The sequence below is a fragment of the Schistocerca serialis genome, chromosome 5 (assembly GCF_023864345.2).
Source record: "Schistocerca serialis cubense isolate TAMUIC-IGC-003099 chromosome 5, iqSchSeri2.2, whole genome shotgun sequence".
Classification (NCBI taxonomy): domain Eukaryota; kingdom Metazoa; phylum Arthropoda; class Insecta; order Orthoptera; family Acrididae; genus Schistocerca; species Schistocerca serialis.
In genome coordinates, this window is record NC_064642.1 from 720,865,159 (window position 1) to 720,886,117 (window position 20,959).

Sequence of the window (20,959 nt, forward strand, 5' to 3'; positions counted from 1 at the left end):
CTAACTACATTGGGAAGAGGACCTGAATGTCAGCAGAACGTGAGGCCTACCTCATTTGGAGAAAACTGCAGTGAAGCGATTGGGCATGAGTTTGTTGAACTATGCTCAAGTGATTGGAGGACGTGTAGTTATACCTCGGTCCCACAGAGTTCCAGCTAGGTATTTTAACCTCGGGTTCAATTGGAGTCACTCTGAAATTTGTTACATTCAGAAAGAAAAGTGCTTCCCGTCACTCACCACGAATATTTTCATAACAGTACAAACAGCTACAGATTGTTAGCTGGAATTAATTGCTAGACAGAGTGTAGCTTGCTACTATTGCCAGAGATTTGTATTTGGGGCAAAGAATTTTAATATATTGGTACGGTCATCCCGCAATCCTCAAGTAAGACAGTATTGTGTAGTGTTAATTTAAAATTTCGCGAGAATAAATTACACGTTTTCCACATGTGTATAAAGTTTACGACCTTCCTGGCTTTCTTCAAAATTGTTGCCCGAAACTGTTGCTAAAGAGTCGTGCAAAATCAGATAATTAGTGAGTAAAATTTCTCTAAATTTTAAGCCTGTTTACAAGTGTCACTTACTGACCGCCTCGTGTCTTACCCGGCAGAACTTCAAGGGCCAGGTGTGCCACCTGGAGACGCGCGAGTCGCGGCAAGAGAGCGGCAGCCTGGACGTGCTGGTGCGCGTGTCGATGACCCGCCAGGCGCTGCTCCTGCTGCTTCGCTCGCTGCGCCAGAGCGCTGCCCTCTCCGCCGTCACGCTCATGGCAGACAACAGCGTCAGCATCAAGGGTGAGTCTGCCCCCGGTATTTCACTCACCTCCTGTACAGCTCGGCAACTGATATATTTCACACATCCGTGCTCGGAAGGAGAACGCAAGTGTCCCAGCCCCATTCCCCAGAACCTGCGCTCAGTGGAGGAAGGATCAAAATAAGCTACCGGCCGAGCGGTTCTAGGCGCTTCAGTCTGGAACCACGCGACCGCTACGTTGCAGGCCCGAATCCTGTTTCGGGCATGGATGTGTGTGATGTCCTTAGGTTACTAAGGTTTAAGTAGTTCTAAGTTCTAGGGGACTGATGACCTCAGATGTTAAGTCTCATAGTGCTCAGGAGCATTTGAACCAATAAGCTACCCCACAGTTTTTTTGCGAAAACGAGTTTTCGAGGTAATTTGTGCCTGCTAGCGAGAAAACACGCCAACCGAAGTAGCGGTGCAGGGGCTAGCGTAGCGGTTGCCCAGTCTTGTGGCCAGTGTTCGAAATCAGATTAATTTTCTTCAGTTTCTCGTTTATCTACCGAGGTCCGTATTTTATTGCACAAATATTTTGCGGTGAATATTAAAACAACGTTCTTATTTGTCTAATTGCCCCTGAATGAATTAAAGTAATGAATGAGAATTTTTTGAAATGATTTGCGGTGAAATTCCTGCAGTTTCGTCACAACATACAGTTTCCACAAATATAATCATCTATTCGCGGTCTGTCGCGAAATTGGTGCCCAGCGTGAAGTCTTCGGCACTATCAACGATGTTTCTTCCCAGAGAGATCCAAAAGAAAGGTGGTCTGATAAACCTGGCTTCGAGCAGTGTCGTTGTGTTCAGGATTTCTGTCCAGAACGTAGCAACGATTGGCATCATCCAGCAATACAGCAAATCTTCCTGAATAATATACATAAGAACGAAATATAAAAAGTTAATACAAGAACTGGCGTAAGAACGAAATGTAAGAATAAGGATTTAAAGACTGTAAACCTTGACAAATCATACCACATACGTAATAAACATAAGCCAGTTATTGTGAAACATTTGTAATTTTATAATTAATATAATACCCTTGACTCCCCAAACTTGAAAAAAACGTTCTATTTACCCTCTACGAACGTAGGTACAGGATATTAAAAAATAAACAGTAATCGGGTTTTGAATACAGGAAGCACAACTGATGTCGCGACGCTAGCCACTGTGCAACCACTTTCGATGAACTTACTGTGCGCTAAAAGGCACCTACGGCACCTAGAAAACTTTATCTTGGGTAAGCAGACACACGTGTTAGCTTATCTTTGAAACACGCCTTTATTTCAAGCAATTCATCCTCCTGGATCGAAATTGTAAACAGCGTAGGCAAAGTACTGTAATCACAAGTTAGAGATACGTCTTAGTTGAAAACAAAAATTTGGCGCCAGTAAAATTTCGTTACGTACGCATCAACTGTGACAAGACAGCAAAAAATTTTATCTTAGCACGGCTGTAACCGTACATGACTGCGTAGACGACGAAACATAGACTGCACATTTCGAGTATGCTTCTCAGAACCGTCCTGTCTAGTGATGCAGAGCTAAATGTTTGGGTCGCGTGATACAGTTCTGCGGTTGATAGATTTTTTCGGGTTTCTCAACGCTGCGAGACATTTCAGTGACGCAGAAACTAATTCAGTTACCTCGAAAAAATTTCCTGTTAGCATTCACTAATGAAATAAATCTGAAGGTATTTAGATATAAAGGAACGGCTGCTGCCAAAATTGGTTACAGGCACTAACTCACGGAAACAAAAGTTGTAATTACGCAATTTCAATAATGCCACAAATTGTTTGTCAAAAAATGGTACTTCTAAACGAAACAGCCACCACGGAAAAAATGACTGCGCATAAACGACGCAGGTTAAAGGCTGGTGTTTTTACATCAAAGAAAAAGTTGTGTGTCTTCAGGAAGTTTGGCCGCTTGCTGTGAAATTTGCATTTTATATATAATCGTCTTGGCTTGTTGAAAGCGGCGTGACGGTATTGACAACGGATGTGTGCTTGTTCCACAGATCCGTGGTTTCCGCGCCACGCCAGCGACCTGGACAACTGCAACCACCTGATGACAAAGTACGAGCCAGAGCTGGACATGAACCACCCGGGCTTCGCCGATAAGGTGTACCGCGAGCGCAGGAAGATGATAGCCAACATCGCGTTCGCCTACAAGTAGTGAGTGCCACACCCCAGATAGCTTTTCTGCCTTGCCGCGCTGCTGCCGCGTGTAACTGTCTGAGACACTGGTTCTCGTCCACAGCGGAGACCCGATCCCCCGCATCGAGTACACGCCCGAGGAGACGGCCACGTGGAAGCAGGTGTTCCGCGCCACCATCGAGCTGCTGCCCAAGTACGCGTGCGTCGAGTACCGACGCGTCTTCAAGCTGCTGCAGCAGGCCGGCATCTTCACCGAGGAGCGCATCCCACAGCTCGAGGAGATGTCCAACTTCATGAGCAGTGAGTACAGCACTCGTGCGTCGGTGCAGCCTACGCTTCTCGCAATAACGCTTAGAGAAATCAATATTAAAATCTTTCACGACCGCTAAGTATTTCTGAAATGGCAAGCCTAGGCGATGTAGTGTTTCTTAATCACACTAGTTTCCAAACGGTATGCAAGACAGGTTTCAGCAAGACTCTAAAGCACAACATTCACTTAGTCTAGTTATTTCACAATTCATATTCAAGGAGACTTTCACATGGCAAGACGAAAATGCCTCTAAAAAAAATGTAAAATTTAGGTTCAAAAGTGTTAGGGAGTAAAAAGCTACTAGTCTCAGAATAAAGATAACTGGCTTTAACTTAACGTAAGCTAACTTTATAGAAGCTTTCAGTAAAGTTACTAAAACAATGAACGTTCATAAATGGTTTGGTTAATATTGTCATTAGCTAACAGACCGGCTGTGTTGCTGTCTGTGAGTGGAGTCACAAACCCATACGCAGCATTTCTGTCTACACAGGAACCTCAGTAATACAATGTTTTATTCCAGCTACTGTTAATTTTCGTAAATTCACTTCTGCAGAGTTTCGAAATGTCAACAAAATTAGTTAGTAACATCGGACGTTGACTTGGACTGGGTGTGAAACAAATACACAGGTTTCCTTTATGAAAACTCCCACAGCAGTCAGCCTTCAAAACCCGAGCGGGAAGAGCAGCAAATATAATTAGATAAGAACTAGAATGAAGTCTCTATTTACCACGACCTTCATTTTTTGTAGTTTGACTGTCACACATGTGAAGTTACCTTCAACAAACGTATCACCTGACGATGAATGTAAAACCCTGAAAGAACTAGGTAAAATACGCAGTGGCAGTTTGAACGAAATATTCTTAAACTAAGTTATCAATAAAATGTCAATGTGTTACAGCCCTATCAAAAATCCTAGAGCAAAGTTTATTCAGTCATCAGTCTTATGACTGATTTCATTAGATTAGATTAATTATTCATTCCATAGGCCTATAAAAGCAGGAATCCTCCTGGGTGTGGAACACGTCAGATAAACACATTACAAAAATGTAATTAGAAAAACTTGAGTTCCATTAATTTTACTGATGCTCAGTCAATAAACAGTAAAATTATGTACATGAATTAAATTTAAACTTCTAATATTTACGGGTTTAATACTTACATCTGCATTTCATTAAATGCGTCATTCAGGCATTTTCTAGTTTCTTGGCTATTACAACAAAGTATTGTCAAAAATTAAAGTAAATTACCCATTTCAGTGATCCTTGGTTAAGAAGTCAGATTATGTAAAAGTTTAAAATTAAAACTTCCACTATTTACAGACTTAAGACTTACATCTGCACATGACACCCCCACGATTTCCCCTGCAGTATAAACTTGTCTACCTCAGAATAACTTACAACAAAAGCTTAGACAAATGAATGTATTTTGTTTACCTATTTCCTGCCCTCTTACGCTCCCTACAGCACAATGGAAGTTGATCTATGGTGTTCTATCATACTCGCTATCGACCTGTACCTTCCTGTTTCCTTTCGCCGACGATTCTGCGGAGAAGCTCTGCATTTCATATCAATTCACCAGCTTTCCAGTATACTCTTACAGCACCACATCTCAAACGCTTCGATTCTCATTTCGGTTTACCCACAGTCCACGACTGAATTCCGTATAATAGTGCAAACGGGTATTCTCTTAAACATACTCCACAAAGCCTAGCTTTGATACTAATATTTTAATGACTACTGCTGTCTTTTGCTGTACTCTCAGTGCACTTTATCTTGTAATTACTTCATTCTATTTAAAAGCTCTTGTAATGATCCCTCACTTCCATTGATCACATACCCTTCCACTGTTTATCCTACACCTGGACCTCCCTGCCATTGCCCGCCGAGTCGCTCGCCATTAGCCGGCCTGCTCGCCTGCCCGCAGAGCACACGGGCTTCCGGCTGCGACCCGCCGCCGGGCTCCTGACGGCGCGCGACTTCCTGGCCAGTCTGGCGTTCCGCATCTTCCAGAGCACGCAGTACGTCAGGCACACTTCGTCGCCCACGCACACTCCTGAACCGTGAGTATCTCGCATCTGCCTCTGCTTAGTGTTTGTGCCTCTCGTCTGCCTAACAACAAACATTTCGTAAAGATTAACAGCAATGTTCCATTGCTCCATTGCTTCATTTCAGACAGGGACCTTTAGCTCGCTTGCAGTAGCTAGCTTGGTTACAACCGTAAATCGTCAGCCACTCTTAAATTTCTATGTTGCCAATTAACTCCTATGTGGAATGTGATTTTCATAAATTTAATTCAAAAACTATCGCACACTAAACTGCTAAGACAGTTTAAACGTTACCAAAATTTACAGCGCGATTTCTTTCTATTAGTTACTACGAATAACTTGTTACCGTCTTACACATCTTCGGCAACGGCCATGCCCCTGTGGATACACTGGTTCGTCAGATCACCAAAGTTAAGCGCTGTTGGGCGTGGCCGGCTCTTGGATCGATTACCATCCGGGACATGCGCAGTTACCATTTTTCGGGGTGCACTCTGCCTCGTGATGCCAATTGAGAAGCTATTCGACCGAACAGTAGCGGCTCCGGTCAAAGACAACCACTATAACGACCGGGAGAGTGGTGTGCTGACCACACGCCCCTCCTATCCGCCTCCTCAGCCCAAGATGACAAGGCGGTCGGATGGTCCCGATGGGCCACCTGTGAACTGAAGACGGAGTGCTTTCTTGCTCATCTTCAGTGCCACAGTAAATAGATTGAGGAGAAACTTTCTTAGTCTCGTGTGTGTGCCTTCTCGAGAACTGAGAATTCTGTTAAAGCTATCGTAAAACACCCATGACTCAGTACTGAAGTAAGTTATGCCACACTTTTCAGGTGTGAAACTCTGACCACAAAATGTTACGGGACTGTCCTCCAATTATCAACTACTTAAAACTTCTATGCCTAAAATGCACCGCCAAAAGTAAAAACCTTGCGGTTTCAAGAAGAGCTTGAGTAGAATACTCAACGACAAGATGTCGTAGGAGGAGTTTCATGTTCAACAACGCATGTCTGCTTCTGGGTTTCCAGTTACGATGCCTAATGGCATGGAAGTTTAAGCACTTTATAATAACGCAGCCCCGAAGCATGCAGTGGTGAAAATCACGTGTTTGACAACTGGTGCGTAACTTCCCAAGTACTGAACAGTAGAATTGTCAGCTGAAGCTCCGTTTAAATAACGGATAGTTTAACAGCTTGGGTCACCACAACAATTCTTTCTCTTCGGAAAGATATCAACCTGAGCAAAAGAAAAAGGCTGTCTCAAGAAGCATGCTTCTGCTCTGGAGTTAGAGAAATATGTGTTGGACTGTTCTTTATAAGTTGTAATACCATGATGGTGTCATGATAGAAACGTAACTGGCTCATGCAAGAGTTAGTGTGAAACTGTTACAAAAAACTTGTTTCTGCAACATTTAATCGTATTTGGGCTGACATCAGTGTCACTTCTTTCTACTTAGTGCAAAGAAAAATTGACTTCCCTAATTCCTCCTCCGTCCTTCGTAAGCAACATCAGGAGTACAAATTTTAAATGTAGAAGTACCCCGTTTGTTGGATGTAGATGTAAACACGTGAAACCGATGTGCCATGATAATCAAAGGAAGCTTCAGCATGAAAAAGTAACGCTTATATTTTGAAGAACTGTCAATGCCACAGTAAGTATTCCTGCGATAGCTTCATACTAAACTTTCCAGACAGTCATTAATAACTCAATGTGCCAGTTACGGTGTTCATACGGGTGAGAACTATTCTTCAAAGCAACGCTATTCACACAGCATAAAATAAGACCAGGGAAGCGAATAAAAGTGTAATAAATTCGAAATAGCGATTTTACGCTGAAAAGGAAAACAAAAAAATCAAACGTCTGGACTGTACATCTACCGTAAAATGTACTATCTAGAAGACGGGAAACACGATAAACAAATTAAAATGGACTGAGTTCAGAGAATTCAGTTAACTAAAGACCGGTGGACGGTCCAGTAACGACTGTGATAAGCGAATGGTGGTGATGTCGGGAAGTCGCCTTTCGAAGAAAACACGCCATCGACTGGAAATCCCTGTCACAACACAACACATCAGCCGAACACCTGCCAAGAGTTAGACAGAACACGCTTCCTTTATAGCACTAACGAAATATGAAATTCGTTAGCGTTAAAAAATACTCCGTTAACCAAATAATACAATAACGTAAGCTAAATCCTTCTGTAATAAGACAGACTGAAAACTTTCGGAGAAATGCAACAAAATGGAAGCTCCGTGAAGATAGTGTTTCTTTTGATAATCTGTCAGCAACTATTTCTTATTGTGGTAGACGTATACTAGAACGCCGTCCCTGCAAAGGTAAAGATGTCGATTTCGAAATACTCCATTACGGAAATGACCTGAGCGTCGTTTAGATACTCTCTCCCATCACATAATCAACCCTGGAAACTGCCACTTGGAGTGACGTTGAGTTGGAAAAATGTGAGCGGGGAAATGATCTCAAAGTATTAGACGTAATTTGCGTTTGGTTTTCTTATTACAAGAGATTCTCCTTAGATTACGCTTGGCTGTAACGAAAAATAAAAGTAATTACATTGTCAGAATCCTCAAACAGCAATGTTTTATCGGGTCTGTAAGAGGTTTCAAATCTCCAAACTAATTCCTAAAACCAGCTGCGATTGCAGATTTACAGCCTACCCATTGCTTTGTTGCGTCCTTGTGAGGGCTAAAAAGTGCTTCCATGCACGCACTAGTCATTGGTTGAAACGTACGGCTGCAATTAAAATATAGGCAGTTGATATAAACATGAACCGTGCACTTTAAAGGAAACTAATGTGCAGGATTTCTAATGAATGCATTTTTTAGGACATGCACCTCGTACCTTCTACTTGTCCCAGAAGCTAATGACTTAGGCTGCTGAAGAGATTAAATCTTTTAAACTTCTGTAACTTTAAGCCAACGTCAGACATTAAAGTGATGCCTTTTGATCTGACCTCGAACAGTGTTCCATTAAATCTTAAGACATTTTTCCCGAAACTTCTTAGTTACAAATAAAAAGGAATAAAGAATATAAATGCTATGAGAATAAGACAACTTTAAGTTTTAAAACCGAAAACAAATATGCAAAAACATTAGCTAGGCTGCTTTAGCCCAGAAGCAGGAAACTTCAACTTCAACTCCAGCTCCAATGAGTGTTGCTGACATGCAGTAATCTTGCAGTGACTCGATCGGTCAAGAAGAAAACAAGTTGTAGGTTGTTTGTTCTGCACTAAAAATGCACAGGTTGCTCGATACGGAGTATCCCCCTTAAGATTTGCTTTTAATCGAGTTTCTCTCCGCAGTCTGTGGGAGTTGCAGAGAAGAAAGAACAGTGCACTCCCTTAGAAATGTTCATTACGTAATGACGAAGGTAAGAGAACTTAATGTCGTGTTCGAAATTGACCAACACGTATGTGGAAACACCAACGAACTCGGTACGCATAGGCGCACACTGCACCACACCATACGTTTTCGGACAGTCTGCCTAAAAAATATTTCATTTTTGTGTCAAACCTAAAAAGCTAATACAAATCGAATCGGTGGGCTCACAGAAAGGAATTAGGGCATTTCTCTTCCAGCTGGGAGTATCGCCCAAAGTAACAGAGAGCGGGAGTTGGGCGCAGAACTGGTGGAGGGCGAAGGCTTGCCACCCACCCCGCACAGCTCCCCAGGGACGAACAAAAGAAAGAGCCGGGCTGCGGCTCAATCTGAGCCGCTACTCTCAATTAACGACCCGCGCAAGCCGTCCCTCGGAGGCCGATCAGAAAAATTGCCCGATCAGAGGCTAGTAAGATTCTCAAAGAGAATGCGCCGTATTTTCCTTCTTTTACTCTTTCAGCTCTTCAATGCTGAAATGCCTTCGGGCAAAAATTTCTGTCGGAGAAGTCTTTTGAGAATTAATTCAGCTATCACAGGACACGAACTGATTTATGTCCAGAAAACTTCATACCTACAGTTTTACGCACTAGTCAATAAAAAGAACACAACATTTAACGTGTGTCGAGCTAGTGTAAGAACATAACGGAAAAACGTTTGCCGCAATACATTCCGTTCTGGAATGGAAAAAAATGCATTCGCAATTGGAGAAATAATTTTCGTGCCCTTGAGGAAAACTTAGGTATCATTGTGACTTTTCTACCATAGTCCAGTGAAATTATTTTTGCATCTGAGAAGTCAAATAGTGTGACGCAAACGGACGAGTCTTTACAGATTTTTCTGTGGTTCTGCATCTGTTTGCAGAATCAGAGGAAACTCCAGCCAGATAAAAACTGAGAATCTAATAATACACAGTCAGAGCGTATAGGACATCTTGTGCACTTCTGTTTCTGCAAAAAGTCTGAAGAGTCGTTTCGTTCCAATCACGAATGAAAGTTAAAAATCGTCGTAAATGTTTTCGATGTCCACTTCTAGTTACTTTTCGTGTCGTACTTTATGTAATATACACTAAAAGTTTAGCTCCTTCACAAATGCCTGAACGTCAATCACTGTGGTAAGAACGGTATCGATTCCTGTACCTCTTAGTTTCTCATCAAATAAGCAGTATCTTCTTTCATTCAAACGATGCAAGCTTCATTACTGAGATATTTTATGGGCATCAGGCTATGTTCTACAGCATACTTCTGTTTAATCTTCCAGTGCCGGAGACATCAGGTGTAAGCGACTCTGGAAGCAGCTAGTCTCAAATAAGCTCAGCAAGCCGAACTGTTTCCATACGACGATCAGTTCGTGACGTCATTACATCGTTGTCTAAGTTTGGGGAGTTGCACCGACGTTTCTTGGTTTTTAGCTTCTAATGTGGAATAGTTGGCACTGTTCTATAACCAAGGCCCACAATTTGTCTACTTAAATAGCAAAGAATTGAAAGTTGTTTCTTGAGCTTTTGAATTTCTATGGCCTTTACATTCCAATGTGCTAACGATTAGATCTTGGTAAAACCAGTGTCAGAAACGAATTTTGTCTCTTAGTTCCAATGTGCTAATATTTGGACGCTGCAAAGGACCAACGCCCACCAGTTGCCGCAGCAGGACTACACAAAATCATTTGCACTTACGGTGAAACGTGCATAACTACAAAAATAAGCGTCAACACTCGCCGTAAAAAAGAGCAATTGGCGCCTGGGCAATGCGGATAAATCGGCAGTAGCAGAACATGCACTGGGACCGGGGAACCACACATTCTGATACTGCGGTTTCATCAAGATCTAATCATTACTACGCTAGGATGCAGCGAGGTCGTAAAAACTGGAAGTCTGTTATAGAAGACTGAAATTAGACATTGCCTTAGTGTTAAATAAAACAAACGCGCCAACTCTTCCTCACTAAAAGTTCTGTAGCATAGTTCGGTGCTATTCCGCGGTGGTAGGCAGCGGTCTGATATCACGAACCGACTGTTGGGTGGATACATATAAACAGCTAGGTTTTCTGAGGTTTGTTGATACCAACTGCTATGTCGTTAGTTCCTGAAATCCCAGGCAGTGGAAGATCTTAGTCAAAGAATACCTTGGACCACGGCTTAATACCGAATAAACAAATATTAGCAATGAAATGTCAAATGTTTCAGTGATACCTGCAGAAGAAATGCCTCCCACTCAAACACAAATGTGTGTAGAGGGAACAAGTATTTCCTCAAAGAATGTATCTGCATGAATTAGTAGCAAACGCACTGAATATGGTTTAGGTATTCAGGAATAATAAACAAATGTCAGCGCGAAGAGTATTAAAGTTCTAAGTAGTAAGACACCAACAATTTTATCTGAAGCATTTTTGACGTCCAAATTGTTTAAACAAGGCCCGTAACTTTCCCAAAGAGGAAGTCGGCACACACAAAACTGCTTCCACTCCTATTTCACACAGGGCTTTCAGCTGCGAAGACTGCAGCAATGTGGCTTCGCGCCACACAGCAGAGTAGCAGTTTCGCTTCATCCTCTGGAGATTGTTCCGTTCCGCCCTCCTTTCTGAACTGTTCTCCCGTGACAGGAACATCATCACGCCGCATGCAATCGAATTACGTGGAAGCAGCGAGTGGAATGACATCGCTAAAAGCCCGGGGTTAATTGGCCGTCAGTGGGGCGCTAGATGAGGAGGGATCCATTACGGGCGCGCTAATGCAATCACGGCGGGCAGCCGGCAGCCGGCTGGCCCGGCGCGCCGTGTTGTTGCAACCCGCGCCAGCCCGCCACGCTGGACTGCGCCCCGCTGCTCGCTCCTTGAAGCTCGCTCGGAAGAGTTTTCTTTCCGCCTTCCCCTTCCCCTCAGTTATAAAGTGCAGTAATACAGGCAACTAGCTGCTCTGCCCTAAACCACTTCTCAGGTTGCGAAGTTTAACTTGCAGGTATTGGTATCACTCTCATAAGTTCAGGCTTCAAAACAAAAAACAAACGCGCATCTAAGTGATCTCTTAAGAGCTCAAAGTGCAAATTACCCAATACAGTATACTGCAAGGATGCTTTTGCAAACTGTCACAACAGGCTCATTCGCCGTGGCATGTATCCTGTATTAGTGTGTTGCATTTCAGTGATCTGGTCCCAAAGACTTGTTCCTGACTCCATAATTTAGCTAACGCAGATCTGTGCAGATATTACTGTGGCACATACTCCCTAAAAAAGTAGTGTCCTCATTGGAGATTGTAATTTGACGTTGTACAGCAATTTAACATTTCGGATGGTCTCTAAAACGCTAATCTGCTAAGCGGTGAGATTTACTGCCGTTCATTGCATGGCAACTTCTCATCGTGACTTCTGCCGAAATAGATTTTGTTGAACAGTTATTGTAACTTACCAAACAGGTAACTAGTACTGGTATGGTTGAACGAAGGATGTCAGTTTTCGGTCCGAAAACTGGTGTGATGCAGCTCTCCATGCTACTCTATCCAGTGCAACCCTCTTAATCTCCGAACAACTTCTGCAACCTACACTCTTCTGAATGTTTACTGTATTCAGCTTTGTTCAAAAAAAATGTTCATATGTGTGTGTGAAATCTTATGGGACTTTCCTTTAGTCATCTTGTGCCACTAGTTTTTTCTCCAAAATTGTTTAGTACCTCGTTAACTACGGGATCTACCAGCTATCTTCTAATGCAAACTATTCACTTTCGTACATGGTTACACTCCATTTACATACTTCCAGAAAAGACTTTATAAAACGTCTATAGTCGATAACAGCAATTTTCTCTTCAGAAACGCGTTTCCTTCCAGTGACAGCCTAAATTTTATATCCTCTCTACTTCGGCCATCGTCATTTACTTTGCTGCCCAAATAACACTAGTTTATTATTTTAAGTGTTTCGTATCCTAATTTAATTCCCTCATCACACGAATTATTTCCACCACATTCCATTATCCTTGTTTAGCTTTTCTTGATCATCTTATATATACTAAAGACTTCATTTAGTTCAACTGCTATTCAATCCTTAGCTGCCTGTGACAGAATTACAATGACTTCGGCAAACCTCCGTCCTTTTCTCTTCTCTGAACTTAAATACCTACTCGAAAGTTTTTACATTCCTTCAGTGCTTGTTCAGTGTAGTGATTGAATAACGTCGGGGACAGGTTAAACTTAAAGTGCTTGCCATTCATGTCCTTCGATTATTAAAACTGGCGTCTGGTTTCCTCACAAGTTGTAAATAGACTTTAGTTCCCTGTATTTTACCCCTTCATAGTTTCAAAGAGGGTATTCCAGTCAACATTATCCGAAGCTGTCTCTAAGTCTACAAATGCTATAAACGTAGGTTTGCTTTTCCTTAACCTAGCTTCTAAGGGAAGTCTGGAGTCAGTATTGCCTTGTTTGTTCCTACTTTCTCCGCAATCCGAACTGATCTTTCCCGAGGTCGGCTTCTACAACTTTTTTCCATTCTTCTGTATTCTTGTTAGTATTTTGCACTCGCGACATAACGAACTGATAGTTCTGTAATATTCACGCCTGTCAGCACCTCCGTTCTTTAGAATGGGAATTATATTCTTCTTGGAGTTTTGAGCGTATTGCGCCTGTCCTTGCCTCAGTTTAAACGTGAATTCTCTAAAACGTTACCGAGCGAGGTGGCGCAGTGGTTAGCACACTGTACTCGCATTCGGGAGGGCGACTGTTCAATCCCGCGTCCGCCCATCCTGATTTAGGTCTTCCGTGATTTCCCTAAATCGCTCCAGGCAAATGCCGGGATGGTTCCTCTGAAAGGGCACGGCCGAATTCCTTCCCTGATCCGACGAAATCGATGACCTCGCAGTTTGGTCTCTTCACACAAAACAACTCTAAAACGTTGGAACAGTGGTTCATAATGACACTTCGGATAAACCCTAACGTAACAGTTTCCTGTCTTTGAGAAACTTGCGAGAAATCAGCAAAACTAGAGTTCTTAAATAAGTAAACACGGATTGGGCCGTTAACTTCAAGTGAGCAAATACGTGAAAGTACAAATTACCTTTCCTGGCGCAGTAAACTTGAGAGCATCGCAGAACCGTAATGTCTGGTGACGGCTACACTACTGCACAGACGGCACTCGGCTCGGCTAAGAGGACGCGCTTTCTTTCTTCCGCAGCGACTGCATCCACGAGCTGATCGGTCACATGCCGCTGCTGGCGGACCCCAGCTTCGCGCAGTTCTCGCAGGAGATCGGCCTCGCTTCCCTCGGCGCGTCTGACGCGGAGATCGAGAAGCTGTCGACGGTGTACTGGTTCACGGTCGAGTTCGGCCTGTGCAAGGAGAAGGGCCAGCTGAAGGCGTACGGCGCCGGGCTGCTGTCGTCGACGCGCGAGCTGCTGCACGCCGTGTCGGACAAGCCAGAGCACCGGCCCTTCGAGCCCTCGCTGACCGCCATCCAGCCCTACCAGGACCAGGACGTGCAGCCCGTCTACTACGTCGCAGAGAGCTTCGAGGATGCCAAGGACAAGTTCAGGTGCGTAAAACTCTCCTCCTCCCACCACAGGCCAGCTCCACAGCGTTTAGCCACTTCGTTTCGCAAATGATTCTAAGAGGTGCCGCAGTAACTCCACACTGGCCTCGTGTTATAGCAGCGGTTCACATTTCCATTCGACCACCCAGATTTACCTCGTTTGTGATTTCGGCAAAAATTACACGGAGATGCTTTCCACAAGGCTCGGCCGATTTCCTTGCCCAGTCTGAGGTCGCGCTCCGTGTGTAATGACCTGTTACTACCAAATGATGGCACAGTAAATTTCTTTTTCCCATGTTCCTGTAAACACAAGAGTTTAGAGTTCCCATAAAGTACAGTTTTGCCACTGCTATTTGCGAACTTCTCTACTCGAAAATTATGTAACTGCGAACCACAAAATACCGGGTGATCAAAAAGTCAGTATAAATTTGAAAACTTAATAAACCACGGAATAATGTAGATAGAGGTAAAAATTGACACACACATGCTTGGAATGACATGGGGTTTTATTAGAAGCAAAAAAAGTATTGCTAGATGCGTGAAAGATCTGTTGCACGCGTCGTTTGGTGATCGTGTGCTCAGCCGCCACTTCAGTCATGCTTGGGCTCCCAGGTCCTCAGACCTCAGTCCGTGCGATTATTGGCTTACCTGAAGTCGCAAGTGTATCGTGATCGACCGACATCTCTAGGGATGCTGAAAGAAAACATCCGGCGCCAATGCTTCACCGTAACTCCGGTCATGATTTACAGTGCTGTTCACATTATTCCTAGACTACAGCTATTGTTGAGGAATGATGGTGGAAATATTGAGCATTTACTGTAAAGAACATCGTCCTTGCTTTGTCTTACTTTGTTATGCTAATTATTGCTATTCTGGTCAGCTGAAGCGCCATCTGTCGGACATTTTTGAGTTTTTTGTAATTTTGGTTGTAATAAACCCATGTCATTCCAAGCACGCGTGTCAACTTGTATCTATGTACATTATTCCATCATTTATTCGGTTTTCAAATTTATACTGACTTTTTGATCCCCTGGTACTTAATTTACAAACGGATGAGTGTCCTTCCATTCCACTTCGGAGGAGGAGTCAATACTAGAGTGTTTTATTAAAATATTAGATCATCCTCAAGGTACTTCAGTCACAAATTAACCCAAAATTTCGTGAAAATTTCTAAGTAAATGGCATGTTCATTGGAATGCTGAATGTTCTGAGACATTTCCCGTGCAGAAGCTACTGCTGAGGAAAGTGGTTAAGCATTAAAAAGGTGATCGCACCAAATTCTACTTTTCTGTAGTAGCCCTAAACTGTTGCATAGCAGCATTATCTACGCTACGTGATGCTGATGCATTACAACTCTTAGCCCGTCAGGACAATGAAACTTGTTCATGTATTGTCTGCCATCTTCGTTACTCTCCGTAGTTCAAACGAAACTTCAATTTGTTTACGAAAAATGAACACTTTCCAAGCTGTTTGTTAAGCAGCTGGTAAGAGGACCAGTGCGAAAAATTCAGCAGAACTTACCTAAAAGTCAACGACCTGTAACACACACAAACTACTTAGTATAATTACCCGACTGGGAACTGAAAACGTGTCAATCGGATATACCTGTATACCCTATTAGTCTTAACATCGGTCTACCGGCCGCAGTGGCCGAGCGGTTCTAGGCGCTACAGACTGGAACCGCCGCGACCGCTACGGTCGCAGGTTCGAATCCTGCCTCGGGCATGGATGTGTGCGATGTCCTTAGAACTATTTAAACCTAACTAACCTAAGTTCTAGGGGACTGATGACCTCAGATGTTAAGTCCCATAGTGCTCAGAGCCATTTGAACAATTAACATCGGTCTGTATTTGTCGATAAAAATTGGGGCGCTATGTTTACGATGACTAACCATGGAAGACAGAATCGGCCCCCATCCCCGCAAAGAGGAAAACAGCGCTCCGTAACGTCTCTGAAGTGCGTAACGCGTGCTTGGAGCGACATTGCGTGCGCTACGCCCGCACTTTCGCCGCGCGCAGTGGGCCGGCGGCAGCGCGACTTTCGCCTGTACAGTCCTCCATGGAAACAGCTCTCGACAGCTGTGAGAACACTAGTCACGTGCGACACCAGCTTGCCAATACGTTACCAGTGGAAAAATTGCCACGGGGTGTTACCGCGTTTTTCACCGCACGAATATCCCACAGCAAGTTAGATAGCGATTTTATAATTTCACAGGCGGGCCATAGCTATTAAATGGTGAAGTTCATCACTTACAGCAGAAATCAGCCGTAGACAGCTGGAAAGGACATTGCCAGAACTGTGAGGCTAGAGGAGGGGAGGGGTAGTAAATCGTACGAGCGTACTGAAAGCTGAATATGTATATTACGCACTGATAAATAGGTAGGCAAGACAGAAGCTTAAGTGTGTGTTAAACCAGTGGAAGCACAAAGGGATATAAAGGAAAAGCCCATCAAATGCCTAAAAAGTTCCTCAAACGCAATCGTGGACGATTTGTCCTGATTCCTACAAAAGGGAACACTCATTGGTACCGTGATGATAAAATCTGAGCTGAAAAGGATTAGAGAAATGGCTATAGTACGGCTACTTCCTTTCGGCACACTTGTTCTTTCCTCAGCAAGAAACCAGTTATGAGAGCTAGTAACTAAATGCAACTCAGCCATTAGATTCTGAACTTAAACTGTAGTGTGCTCATTTAAACGTCTACATCTACATACACACTCCACAATCCACCCTACGGTGCGTGGCGGAGGGTACCTCGTACAACTTGCACCTTCTCTCCCTGTTCCACTCCCAAACAGAACGAGGGAAAAAATGACTGCCTATATGCCTCTATACGAACCCTAATCTCCCTTATCTTTGTGTGTTTCCGCGAAATGTAAGTTGGCGGCAGTAAAATTGTACTGCAGTCAGCCTCAAATGCTGGTTCTCTAAATTTCCTAAGTAGCGATTCACGAAAAGAACGCCTCCTTTTCTCCAGAGACTCCCACCAGAGTTCCTGAAGCATTTCCGTAACACTCGCGTGATGATCAAACCTACCAGTAACACATCTAGCAGCCCGCATGTGAATTGCTTCTATGTCCTACCTCAATCCGACCTGATGGGGATCCCAAACGCTCGAGCAGTACTCAAGAATAGGTCGTAATATTGTTTTATAAGCAGTCTCCTTTACAGATGAACCACATCTTCCCAAACCTCTACCAATGAACCGAAGACGACTATCCGCCTTCCCCACAACTGCCATTACATGCTCGTCCCACTTTCATATCGCTCTGCAATATGGTGGTATTTCGCCCAATAAGGACACGTTGGATTGCTTCCGACCAGTTCGTGGCATCAAATCGGAAGGCTGATCGGGATGGAAGCCATAAGAAAATATTAATATACCGTGGCTCCCTGATACTACCGTTGACCATGCGCTGAATTTAACTGCCACGAGTTGTCAGCACCGACGTGTGCCTTTTCATCTTCTTGTTTGGCCTCAGCTACACACGACCGTAAGATTTGAGTGCAATGGTGTCTAACGTGTGGTTTTGTGTTCCGCAGGAGGTGGGTAGCTAGCGGCATGTCCCGCAAGTTCGAGGTTCGCTACAACCCGCACACCCAGCGCGTCGAGGTGCTGGACTCCGTGGAGCGGCTGGAGGGCTGCCTCTCGCAGCTCAACCTCGAGATGCTGCACCTCAACAACGCGCTGGCCAAGCTCAAGGCCAACTTCGCTTAAGGGACTCTCCTCGTGACCTCGTTTTCCCTGCACTTCACCACGTACTTAGCGTCCGCATCGTCCCCATCGTTGTGCCCATTGTATAGTTCCCGCTCGTAGCCCGCTGCAGATCCAGCGCACGCTAGCTGTGCAGGAGAGACGGCTGCTACCGGTGACTGCTTCCGTCAGACGGGAGTCGAGCGCGCGTCTCTGTCGAGTAGTTGCGACGCTGGCGGGCGGCTCCGCGGCGCAGAGTGGCGAGTGTGACGTCCGTGCCGGAGGGCGAGCGCCCCTGTGGGTGGCGCCAGTCCGGTGCGGGCGCCGCAGCGCACACGTGCCGACGCGCCCGCCATCTGTTAGCAAACTGCCGCTGCGAGTGACTACCGAGACGCGGCTCGCTGTCCACTAGCAACGCGTTCTCTGTGCCACTGAAAGGGGATTCCCCGCAATAAGAGATGGGAAATGGGACCAAGTGAGCTACGTACTAGTCTCGAGGCGTGGCTTCTGAGTGCGGCCTGCAGATCGGCGGCGGAGGACGAGGTACGCGCAACTGTGCGCGGGGCCCTGACTCCACCCCGCGTATCTGTTCATGCGTAAGCTGTCCTTCCCGCTGTGCTGAAAGGCTGTGCCAGGAAGCGCCGAGGTGGGGAGAAGACTATTCAGCAAGCCCGTCTCTCCTCTGCTGTATAAAAAAATAAATTAGCTCGTCATTCTCGCCGTCATATCCATTTGTAAATTGTATAAATGTATCACATCTTATGTATTGTAGCTGTAGAACTATTTTATTCTTGGGCGCTTGACCTCCTTCGTGCGTTCGATCTATTTATCTCCAAAATCATTCCAGCTTTCTAACTTCTTTAGTGTGCTGTGTAGAGAAGTGTAATTATCTGGACTTAAACGTAGGCAGTTAAATTATGATTCTTTCCTTATCTACCAGGAGGGTTAAGCGTTACTGTGTGAATGTTTTGTGTGTTTATGCGTGTGAACATAAATGTTTACTGTTTATAATTTAATGTTCTGTTTTTGTAACAATTTTATGGAATGACAGTGTTTGGTTCTTGTCAAATACTTCGTTGCCATCTCTCGTATGTATTATTTCACATGGCAATTGCACCATAATTACTGTAAACAATGAAATATTTACTCACGCTATAAAATGCACGTGCACTATATCTTTGTTCCTTAGTGAACAGATGTAATTTCAAAGTTACAAAATGTATTCTTCCTTTAAACACCGCATGTAGCTAAGAAGCTGTCAAATGCTGCTTACGTGCTATAGGTAGCTTCGTCTGTCACACTATCCAATGAAATTAGAGGCTATTACTGCATGAAACAAAGCAGAATTGAGACTTGCAGGTGTAGAGTTCTACGATACCCTTATCTGGTTAGATTATAAGAGCTGTTTTATGCTACGTGCACTAAGTGTCCAAATATCTGCTAGTATTCCATGTGATACGTATGTACCTAATTTATCTTTGCAAATAAAATGCATATATTTAAGCCGAACGTTGTTCTTTAGTCACCTGTCTCTTCCTAAAGCCTTGTCAACACATACCTCAGCCGAGCCACAATCACTCAATAAATAGAATTAAATTAGCCCACCCACAAATGTGGAGCAGATTCGAAAATAACTATTGGAAAAATTATCACATAACTGTCGCCTTAGTAGACTAAAATGTGAAGTGCAGAAAAATATTTATAAATCGTAAAATACAGAGTTCAACTACTTCAGCGGTGTCTTATCTTTCCAGGCACAAATTTGCCCTTAACATCCTGAGTTACCTACTTCAGCTTCGAGGAAGGAGAGGGAAATTGGGGGTATAGTTTGAAATGTAAAGAAAGTAAAATTCCGTAAACTTCAGACAAAATATCGCCTCTACTAATACTGATAATTAATGGATCAATAACATCTGGACAACATATTGGTGGACATTAATATGGGATGCACCCACCTTTCGTCTTTGCTTGAATTCTGCTCGGGACACTTTGTGAGGTGTTTGAATAAACAGCTCAAACCAGAGGTCATTGATGCTGGACGCTGGATTCCTAACTCGTCCCAAAGGTGGTGTTCTGGGTTCAAGTAGAGACGGTGAACAAGACAGTCCTTTCCAGGAATCATACTATCCACAAATCTTTCCCTCAAAGACGCTGCTTAAACAGGTTCCGTCGTCATGCTGATACAATCTTCTCTCCAGACTGTTCCTCTACTACACGAAGTACAAAAAGCTGTGAAAGTGTTCATATTCTTCCTCATTTAGCGTTTTCATGAGCACAGCAACCGCACAACGCCATAACCACAAAAAGCGCCCAGATACGGAAACCACCTCCGTGGCTTCTCTTGGAACTAGACATAATGGCAGGTTAATGTTCTCAAAACATTCGCCAAGCCTAAACCGTTCCAGGCTATTACCACAGGGCAAAGCCGTATTTATGTCCAATGCCGTTCTGTGCCCCACCTCAAACGTCGCTCAGCACAGACTGCAGCATCGGGTGGTTGAAGAGTTGCCCCATCAGCGTACCCCATTCTTCTAACCCTTCACGCACAGTCATTGTATTAAGCGGACTGCTGGTAACCCTTTGGAACTCATTACTGAGTCCTTCCGCTGATTTCGTGCGATTTGCTATAGCCAACCACTGCAATGATCGATGGTTCCTGTTTGTCGGTACATGGTCAGCCTGGTCTTGGTTTAGCTATGGCTTCGCGTCTCCATTTCACAATTCTCACCAACAGTCTAGTTTCGCAGCCTTAGAAGGGTTGAAATATCCCTTATTTTGTTGCTTAAGCGACATCCAGTGATTAGCCCACCTTCTAAATCAGTGAGCACTGCTGACTAATTCTGCTGTTACTGCCTTTCCATTGCTTACAAAATTCGCAGACCTTTTATACTGACGGGTCTGTCTCAGGTGATATCTAATGGTAAATCCTGCATTATGTAGGCGTGTACTGAAACGTTAGACCAGATATATTTCGGACAGGTACTTATCTCGAATTCGAACGAAAACTAAATTTTCTCAAATATTTGTTCTAGTGTTTCAGACGCAATAACGCAATAACTTTAAGGAATA

At 43.9% G+C, this 20,959-nt stretch overlaps 1 protein-coding gene across 1 annotated transcript in view; it reads left to right on the plus strand.

Moving 5' to 3' along the window:
• Nucleotides 1-19,393, plus strand: part of LOC126481407 (tyrosine 3-monooxygenase) — a 40,201-nt gene extending 20,808 nt beyond the window's left edge. The window contains exons 6-11 of the mRNA XM_050105136.1: nucleotides 611-794; nucleotides 2,809-2,965; nucleotides 3,051-3,247; nucleotides 5,182-5,317; nucleotides 13,843-14,199; nucleotides 17,740-19,393. Of these exons, the coding sequence (XP_049961093.1) occupies nucleotides 611-794; nucleotides 2,809-2,965; nucleotides 3,051-3,247; nucleotides 5,182-5,317; nucleotides 13,843-14,199; nucleotides 17,740-17,914 (1,206 nt within the window). The 3' untranslated portion in view covers nucleotides 17,915-19,393. The remainder of the gene's footprint in view (nucleotides 1-610; nucleotides 795-2,808; nucleotides 2,966-3,050; nucleotides 3,248-5,181; nucleotides 5,318-13,842; nucleotides 14,200-17,739) is intronic.
• The last annotated feature ends 1,566 nt before the right edge of the window (nucleotides 19,394-20,959 follow it).